This window comes from Antedon mediterranea, chromosome 9 (genome assembly GCF_964355755.1).
Source record: "Antedon mediterranea chromosome 9, ecAntMedi1.1, whole genome shotgun sequence".
NCBI classification, from domain to species: domain Eukaryota; kingdom Metazoa; phylum Echinodermata; class Crinoidea; order Comatulida; family Antedonidae; genus Antedon; species Antedon mediterranea.
The window spans coordinates 4,510,566-4,520,597 of record NC_092678.1 but is presented as its reverse complement, the minus strand read 5'-3'; the positions used below and the strand labels follow the sequence as shown (position 1 = coordinate 4,520,597).

The 10,032-nt window shown below is 33.5% G+C and overlaps 1 protein-coding gene across 1 annotated transcript; it reads right to left on the bottom strand.

Moving 5' to 3' along the window:
* Positions 1-2,742: 2,742 nt before the first annotated feature.
* Positions 2,743-9,762, bottom strand: LOC140059377 (amidase-like). Its single transcript, XM_072105261.1, has 13 exons — positions 9,727-9,762; positions 9,124-9,356; positions 8,613-8,785; positions 8,248-8,387; positions 7,860-8,060; positions 7,516-7,590; positions 7,142-7,307; positions 6,691-6,970; positions 5,768-5,774; positions 5,440-5,497; positions 5,031-5,131; positions 4,344-4,608; positions 2,743-2,987 (listed from the first exon to the last, which is right to left on the bottom strand). Exons 2-13 carry the CDS (start codon positions 9,354-9,356, stop codon positions 2,785-2,787), a joined length of 1,902 nt encoding a protein of 633 aa, XP_071961362.1. The 5' UTR covers positions 9,727-9,762; the 3' UTR covers positions 2,743-2,784.
* Between the last annotated feature and the right edge of the window lie 270 nt (positions 9,763-10,032).

Here is a 10,032-nt window from a genome sequence, read left to right as displayed (position 1 = left end):
CAAATAATTTTAAATTGCGCAAGAAAATTGTGTAAGGAGGCGGTATTAGTGAAACAGCAATTCAATTATTGGTTATTATAAATATTGTTTTAATTTAACAAACCATTAAAAAAAAACACAGCACACAAACATTTTTTTTAAATATAACTGTAATTTATTTAGGCTGAATAATAGTGTTGGATTCATCTTTGTGTTGTTGATTTCACAAATAAACATAATATGAAGCTTATGCATTTAATGCAAATCTATTAAAACAAGTAAGTTATGTGCATTTTTTTCTCCTAATATCACAAAATTACATACAATTTATTCTAAATGTTCTTAATAAAAGTGTTTACATTTATACATACATTTAAAACATTGCAAGAGATATACATGATACAATACAGTGTATCTTTGTTACATTAGGTCCAGAGAACCAAACACTAAACTGTTTAGTACCTATATATTATATAATATAAAACCCTCTCTAATGATGGTAATAAAATATATTTTCTATTTTTATACTTTTTAGTAATATAAAAACAAAATCATCAGTATTAATATTTTTTCTACTCACTACAGTAGAACCTGTATTATGGGGTCACCTTCACAATCCAAGTGTCTTTTTAATAGGAGATGACTGTGGTGTTAAAACATAATATATTTCCTCTCATTCGTTTAATGGAAAAGTGTCCCCTGAAGAGGTGTCCTAAAGGACGGGTTCTACCTTAGTTTAATTAAATGTACAATTGATAGAAGGTATACCATACAAGAATCAATCAATCAATCAATCAAAGTAACATTAATTTCTCTTATAAGTTCATAATAAATACAAATTAACAGTAAACTGATTAAAATAAGAGGGGCAAAATTCCAAAAAAGCAAAGCTTGTATAAGGCAGCCCATAGAACTAAAGAAGAAAACATGACAACACGGGAACCGAAAACAAGACAAAAACTATAATGAAGACCGAAAAATGCTTTATAAAAACTGCAATAAGTATAAGGATAATTACACATAACTGGATAAGAGGTGTCGTTACAATTTAAAAGAAAATAAAACTCTTCTTTGATAAAGCACTTTTTATAGGAACTGGTACATTATCCCAAACTTATGTTCTGTATCAGTTTTACAAGTCTTTATATAGGTTATGCAGATTGTTCAATCCTACTGCCAGTTTCAAATCTTGGATATGGTGTATCTTGCACACGTACAGACATTTTCTGGAATTTCCTTTGAATAGCATCCACGATCGCTGTCACACCCAGATGAAAACTTGGTAGCCGCCACCAATAAACCAAAGGGTTCAACCCTGCCTGAAGCGTCAACAACGTCATAGGGATACCCTGAGCTATTGTTAATGAATCCACCGCTTGAATTTCGGTTTCTGAAGAAAACACTGCTTGCGGAAATGTGATACAGAGCGGCGACCAGCAGATGACAAATGTCGCAGTTAAAAATAATAAAAGTTTTGCAACTTTTTCATTCTCTAATCGTCGTTCCTCAGTCATGAATGCGGATGATTTCGAGAGAGATTTCAATATGGCGATGTTTAGAATTATGATGATTATTGCTATGCCAAATATTAAAACAGGACTTACAATGAATCCAATGATGGCGAAAGATATATACATTGGCATCCAGATAATAAGAACACCGGACATAATCCAGATCATGACGCAGAAGAAAACATTGAGTTGCACCGAAGATAATCGGTCGTAATGTAACGGCCGGGTGATCGCTAACGTACGGTCGAGAGTTGAACCAAGGATGCTCAAAGTTGCAATAATTGATGTTGTGTTAGCGCACTGAATCAGGCGTTGTGATGGAGCAAGTGTTGTCATAGCGAGTAAAATTCCTGTAAGAAAATCCGATAATGACAAACTCATCAGAAATACATATCTTTTGTTGTGAAAATGTTTTATGTAGAGTAAAGTTAGAAGTATAACAGCGTTGTCAAATATTGAGAAATATGAAAAGATAGCTTGAAGAACCAGGTTTATTTCTTGAAGAACTGATAAATCTTCATCACTTGTGATCGTATCATTAACATCCATCTTTAAAAAGGTTTTAGTTCTGTAGAAAATGCTCAACTGTTGATGCCTTAAAACATGATCAAGTACAGATAGACACAAACAACAGAATTGACAATCTCTCTGTTTTCCTGTTTTTATAGGCCCATGATAATATGCAATAGTTGCGTAACTTCCAGCTTCCACTTTCCTCAGCGTGATGCTCGAATCAAAGCTTGATCTCGTCGATAACATGTACCTTATTTATAATCCAATCCGGTTGCTATTCTTGCATGATGACGTAAACCAATGGATATTACTAATAATCACGCAACATTTGTTATGTCTTTTGATGACACAAGCTCAGAAAAAAACACTTTTTGTACATTAGCTCTTTCAACTGTAATTAATACATAAATCACTTGTAACCTTCAGTTAGGTACTTATCAAATTCGTACTTGGCATGTCTGTATTATGAACAACGGTAGGAGAAGCCAATCAAGGAATTTAATTTCCTTAAGTAATGGACTAAAACCAATCCTACCTTTGTTTTATTAATGATAGACTTTTACAACTACTTCCCATATTACACAAGCTCTTTCAGTAAATTTGCTGCTATCCTTGATAGCTCAACAACAATTGCCTGATAGCTTATAATCACACTGATTTAAAGATAATTATTGCCATAAAGTTATTTTTACACTTTTATATTAAGTGAAATTCTTTACTGGTGGTCCAGCCATGCTAAAAAAAACCTTGAAACAATTTTAATGCATTCAATTTTGTTTTATTACTGTGCTGCAATCTTGTCCCTCAGCTTTTCAAACGCATAGGCAACCTTTAACAACTTATTCTCTTCAAATTTCTTACCAACCAACATCATTCCTACGGGAAGATCATCAATAAAGCTGGCGTTAATGGATAGCGCTGGATGACCTGTTGCGTTGAAAGTGTGTACATTGCGGTTATCAAACAGGGCCTCAGTGATATACTCTATAACATAAGAACATAATATAAATCCAAAGGCAAATAACTGAAAAAATGACAATGCTGTGGGTATCAGTGGCTGGATCTCAATAGAGATACAAAATGACAATGCTGTGGGTATCAGTGGCTGGATCTCAATAGAGATACAAAATGACAATGCTGTGGGTATCAGTGGCTGGATCTCAATAGAGATACAAAATGACAATGCTGTGGGTATCAGTGGCTGGATCTCAATAGAGATACAAAATGACAATGCTGTGGGTATCAGTGGCTGGATCTCAATGGAGATACAAAATGACAATTCTGTGGGTATCAGTGGCTGGATCTCAATGGAGATACAAAATGCCAATGCTGTGGGTATCAGTGGCTGGATCTCAATGGAGATACAAAAAAAAAGCGAAAAGCTAAATCAAAACGATAAAGTAAAACAGCCAGAAAAGTTAGCAGAGCTTTCGGGCAACACTAGCCCTTCATCAGTGCAAGTGAAGGAATTTGAATTAACGTCATAGTATAAGAACTGGCAAGTGCTGCCTAGGTGGACAGGAATAAAAGAAATACAACATAATATATACATGAATTTCTTTCACTAAAAAATCACAAAGTATGTTTCTTTCAAAATACAAAAAGATTAATATGTATATTGTATACTTACAATATATATGATATCTTTGTATGCTTTATGGGATACCATTTAATTTATTGTAGTACTTTTTTAGTAAAGCTGTTGTAGAATTAGAATCATTGTACTTTAATTTATGAGATGATGTATTTTTCATGAATTTTAATGAATGTTTTATGAATATAATGTAGTATAATTTAGTCCATTATAATAATCAAAATTACAAATTAAAATAATGCAATATTTTTATATCAACACTTTTGTGCTTTTAAATACTAATACTAGTTTGAATTATTTATTTATTTATTAAGCTGTTTGAGAGATTAAAAGATTACATGTTTGGTCATTTGATGAATATTTTGTTATTTTTAAGTCAATTATTTCAAGCATTGTCTAAGTGCAAATCTAAATTTGATGGCTTAATTAATGAAATGTTGTGGATAAAAGAGTTTAATAATTAACGAGAGGAGGATCCTATATTTTAAGGCTTTTCAGTCTTTGTTACTAATTGTTTATGTATTTCCTGTCACCCTTTGGTGCTTTGTATTTGTTAATTTTTACTCATTTCTTCATGACAATGGTTCCATGACGGTTCCCGAAATGTCAATCTTTTTTATCATTAAATTTTATTTTAAAGTTTAATAGTAGTTTAATTTTGTTATTTTTTTTATCATTTAAAGGAAATAATATTTTAACTACAATACAATAACAGGAGATGACATCTAATCTAGAAGACATTATACCTTTAATTGACAGATCAGATGAAGGCAACTTTGGCGGTAGAAAAGAAAGCGTTGGCATGGCAATAACATCAAACTTTTCAAATGTTTTCTCAAAATCGGCAGTGAGATGTCGTGCTATGTTCTGTGCTTTTGCATAATATCTATTTCTGTATTCATGTTTTAGGTATTCACCCAGCATCCAACAAGCCTGTAGATTTGAAATGTTGAGTGATTTAATTTTTAGGATTAGAATGAAACAAAGGAATAAATCATAATAATTAATAACCTACTTAAAACCTAATAAATAACAAGAAGATGATTTAATGTGTTCTATTATCCGCAATTAATTACATAGTATAAATTACTCATTAGCTAATGTCTTCCCATAAGTGATTTGTTGCTTTCTTTTTCTTTCAATGAATGTATTTACAAGCAAACAATTTGTATAATGAATACAGTAACTATACAAAATATATATGGTATAGATTAAGCTCTGTCTACACTATCAAACTATAGTGTGCCCAAATATGGTAGTGTTTTGCTTAAATATGGTAGTGATATGACATCATCATGTCCATATGTGGACATGGGCACATCACATTTTTTTGTCCCATAAAGATTTGAACCAATGACCCTAGGACTGGAAATGCAAATTTTATAACCAGCCAAGCTACAACTTCACACAAGTTTATGAAAGAAAGACAATACCTTGACAGTTGGAGGAAGGTCGTCTGGTTGTGACTGGAGACTTCTGCCAATAGCATCAATCCAACTTGTTGGGTAAAACCCTTTGTAACCAGTACCAGCAACTAACATAGAATAATAAAAGAACAGGGGTTTGGTGTGGATGCTAACTCATAAACCAGGCTTGCAAGTGTCCATGTAGTTAAAAGTTGCTGTCATTATATTGATCAGTTGAAGCTGGCCATTTTACAGTATTTGTATCTATGTCTTAAGGGTCTTTCACACCTGTTACAGCATGGTTCAGATCCAGCAAATCAAATGTAATGTCAATGTTTCGTTTTCACGCGGCAACGTGCAAATCGAAGGGTGCATAGCCGTGTTGAGTGATTTGAAAACTAAATATTACATTCGATTTGATTTTTCGGTGCCGTACCTGAATCGTGTCGGAACAGGTGTGAAAGACCCTTTATACAAACACTTGGTTTGTTGTCCTATAGAATAATTGATAAATAGTTCAAGATATAGTAGTAGGTCTACATAATATAGTGCTTGAAAGTATTATTTATAGACAATTTGAATAAAAGAAAGTGATGTATGTCAAAATAAGTAATTTATTAAATAGTTTGTGAATAAAAATGGATGACAACACACGGTGGCAATCATGGTGGAAATAGGGATAGGTCGGTTACAGGACTCAAATGAGTAAAATAGTAGTTGATGCAGATTACATTATATAAATTATTGAACGCATGAGCCATTACATGCACTCTATAGATAATAACAAAGATAGTACTCAATGATATCTATTAGGTAAATTACTAAAAAAGCACACACAGTTAAGTACAGGATAAAGGTACTTATGAGCACTATATCTATTAGGACTCTGATAAAACAGCACAATGTTCTGTTAATCCATAGAGATATTAGTTCACTATAATATCTCTATGGTTAATCAAACTGATGTAATTTTAATATTCGAATTCAATTTTCATTTATATGAGAATTTCATTTTTCAATAAAAAAAAAAAATAAAAAAAAAAATTTGTTATCAATCAATCAATCAATCGTTCGATTTATATAGCGTTATTGTTATTGATTATTTACTGATTTTATATTATGTATTGTTTACAGTTAAGAATTAAGATATACAGTAATAAGAATTAAACTTAAATAGATGACTTTAAAACTATATTCTGTAATTATATTCAGTATAAAATACAGTATTATAACATATTTCAACTGATTTTTTTAATGTGCAATTTTTTCTTTTTTTCATACATGAATTTTGTACAGTATTTTAAAATCTATTTATTTTATTTATTTATTTATCAATAGTAAATTAATCACTGTCCTATCAGATAGGTGGTAATCGGTCGTCCTCGAACCGATGCCGATATTGTATTTTGATATAAGAAAAAAGTGTCCATGTTGTGAACAAAAGAAATGAATTGAGAGAGTACTCAAGGCGTTGTGATATGTCACATGTTCAGCATAATGCATTTGTCAAAAAATGATGAAATAATAACAGTAAGATGAGTGAACAGTTGAAGGTGAATCAAGCCGAGCGTTCAAGGAACATTAAGTGGAGCGATCAAAGGCACACCAAGTGAAAAAGTCAATGCCATAATGTAATAATTAATGGATACTTAGAGCAGGGAGTTGTTATTAACTCCCTGCTTAGAGCTGATAAGTAGATAGCAATGTCATTAAAATTAATTGTGCACTTTTTAAGTGGCAGTAAGATTGTACAGATAAGATCTTCCAATATGTAAATTGTGTGGTGACCGTAGGGATGGACATTAAGACGGGAAGATGAGGGGTGTTGTAGTGAGCATAGGGAGGGTCATTAAGACGGGAAGATGAACTAATATCTAATATTGAATATTTCTTTAAAACCTTACATCCTCCACGCAGCATAGTGTCGACAACACTATGTACCCCAAGCACACTTGTTATCGCCTTACCTGAAAACATAAATAAGCTATCAGTAATACATTGGAGGCTTCTTAGCAGTATCGTATTAGATTCAAATTAAAATCACCCAGACTTTTCAGTTTCGAATTGCAAGAATTCAATCTTTGATTGAATGACATATTTCTTTATTTGAGGGATTGATAGAAATCAGAAATAATCACCCTTAACATGCATTGGAACCGACACCTCTTGAACCTTGGCATCAACCGAAATAAGCTGAAATGCAGACTTCTTAACGAGCGCATCTACCCTGCTATCTGAGTTCTCCTGACTGAAGCCTTCCTTCAAGATGCCTATATTGATGCCTTTCAGGCTTGAAGCTCTTAGCTAGTAGAAAAACCAAATATATAAAACATAATATGCTCTTTGTGTTTTCTGCATAAAGCTCTGTCTACACTATCAAACTTTATGTGACAACAAAAATGTGATGCACCCATATATGGACACGGTGATGTCATATTACTACCATATTTGGGCAAATTACAAAGTGTACACAGAGCATAATATTGAATACTGAAAGTGATAAGAGCTTTACTTCTTTTGTGTATTGATGACCTTTGACTGTCTCTGGTTGTCTAGGATCTAATCCTCCGTCATATCCAGCAATTGCCTGCAAAGATATTACACCTTAGATAATATCACATTAATATTAATGAAAATGAACAAAGGAGTTGATTCAAGATACTAGATACAGGGGCAGCTATAAGAGTCTGCAGTGCAGATTATAAATGCCTAATGTGACCCCAGCTCCAAATACAGCTCTAACCGATCATTGCTTAACTTCGGTGAAAGAGTATACTAATGAAAATTGATGAGAAATAAATGGAGAAGTGAGTGAATGTAGAAGTGGGTCTCTTGCAAGTGGATGAGCAGCTCTACCTCAAGGAGCAGTGCGCAATCATACACTTTTCTAGCCATAGGTCCAACATGATCCAGACTGAAATCTATGGGCAGAATTCCTGTATACGGTACAAGCCCATGTGTTGGTTTTAGGCCTACAATACCACAACAGCTAGCAGGTGTACGAATAGAGCCACCTTGATCTCCACCTAGGGCCATATCAACATCACCAGTGGCAACCTAAAAATCAAACAAAAAAGCAACTTTTTAAAAAAAGTGTGGCCAAAATATGGAGAACACTATAATTTATAATACATCCAGACATAGAGACATATTACTACCATGTTTGGGCACATCACACTTTGTTCGTCAAACTAGTTTGATAGTGTAGACAGAGCTTTAGTTAAAGAACTAAATAGACTGTTACCAACACAGCACTTCCTGAGCTCGACCCTCCTGCTGTTCTAGTTTTATCAATGGGGTTAAGAACAGGACCTCTGGCTGCTGTGAAGCTTGAATCTGAATAACACCAATCTTCACAAGTGGATTTGCCAATGATTTCACCACCTAGAAATAATAACAGTATAGTTAATATCTCGTCTATTGGCATGTAATGTTTCTATGTCGCTTGTATTGTTGAGGGCCCCTCAAAATCAGCTTCCACTTGCTGAGTCACCCTCTTGAAATACGGTTGAATAAATATTGGCAGGTGGAACTTAAGTACTGAACTTAAGTACTTAACCCATCTACTTAAGTATCCAGATACCTTGCCATTGGATTTAATATTCTTACCTGAATCTAAAATTCTAGTAGTGACTGTGGCATCAAATTCAGGAATGTAACCCTCCGTCAATAATGACCCCGCCATCATCGGTACTCCTGCCAAAGCAATGGTGTCCTTCAACGCAACTCTTTTGCCTTTTAAAATTCCTTCCTTTGCACCAGTAATACTGGTTCTCCAATACCTAAAACAAGGCATTTTATTATAAGTAATGAGTAGAAATAAAAAGATGGGAGACAAAAAAAAATATTATTTGGTTAATAAAGGATTTTAGGCCGAGTTGCAAATAAAAAATAAATTGAGTGGATATAATTTGATGTCCCTCTATTCAGCATATAAATTATTTTAATAAGGCTGGCAGTTTATACTTTGCAGTCAGTCATAGACAATACTTGTACCATCCTATAAAGCTCTGTCTACACTATAAAAAATATGAAGTCATCGTGATGGGCACATCACACTTTTTTGTCACATAAAATTTGATAGTGTAGACAGAGCTTAAAGCTAGTAGTATATTAGTACCATGCTCTGTGAACGTTCTCCTCTTCTGTTGGTCTATATCCTGGGGTGCGTGGATATTTGACCGGTAAGCTGGGTTCTGGGAGAGCATCAATTTCATCAACATCTTTTAACATCGAAGCAACCACTTCTTGGTATTGACACACTTCTTCTCTCGACAGGTTACATCCAATGCGTTCACTCAATTGCACAATCTTCTTACAACTTGGAATTCTTATGGATGATGCTGAAAACATCTGCAAAAAATATGATTACAAAATATGTAAATTTATACACTAATCAGGCAGAGAACATGAATTCAAAACCGCCTGGTGATATACTGAAATTTAATTAATTAATTTGAAGATGGTCGTGGAAAACTAGCAATATTAGCTTATTTAAAGATAGGAGTTAATGAATGTAGAATTCCTGGTGCCAATCGTCTTCATTGTTTATACCGCGACGGCTTCCTGTCGACTTTGTAGGACGAGTGCATCCAGCTAGGCCTCTACTAGCTAGCTCCCCACCCATCTAGCCTAGCCTACTACTTTACTACTAGCTAGCTAGTTAACAGTATATAAACACACGGCCTAAATAAACCGCTGTTTTGCTAATATCAATACTTACCTTTGCAACACTAGGCCTATATTTAGTATTAAAACCTCTTTGAAAAATCCTCCTTTTCGGGGAAATCCGAGAGCGGCACGTGCTTAGTGTGAACCCTGGAAACTACTCAAGCGTAAAAACAAAAACAAAGTATATGGAACGCCAAAACAGCATAAATAATATTATATTCCTTTTCTTTCTAAAAAATAATTAAAGATGTATTGTCCCCTTGAAAAATAATTTTTACATTTTTTTTTGTTGCATATGCTATTTTAATGTCACATAATAGTTATCCACTTTTGACTAAAAATCTATATTATTTATATA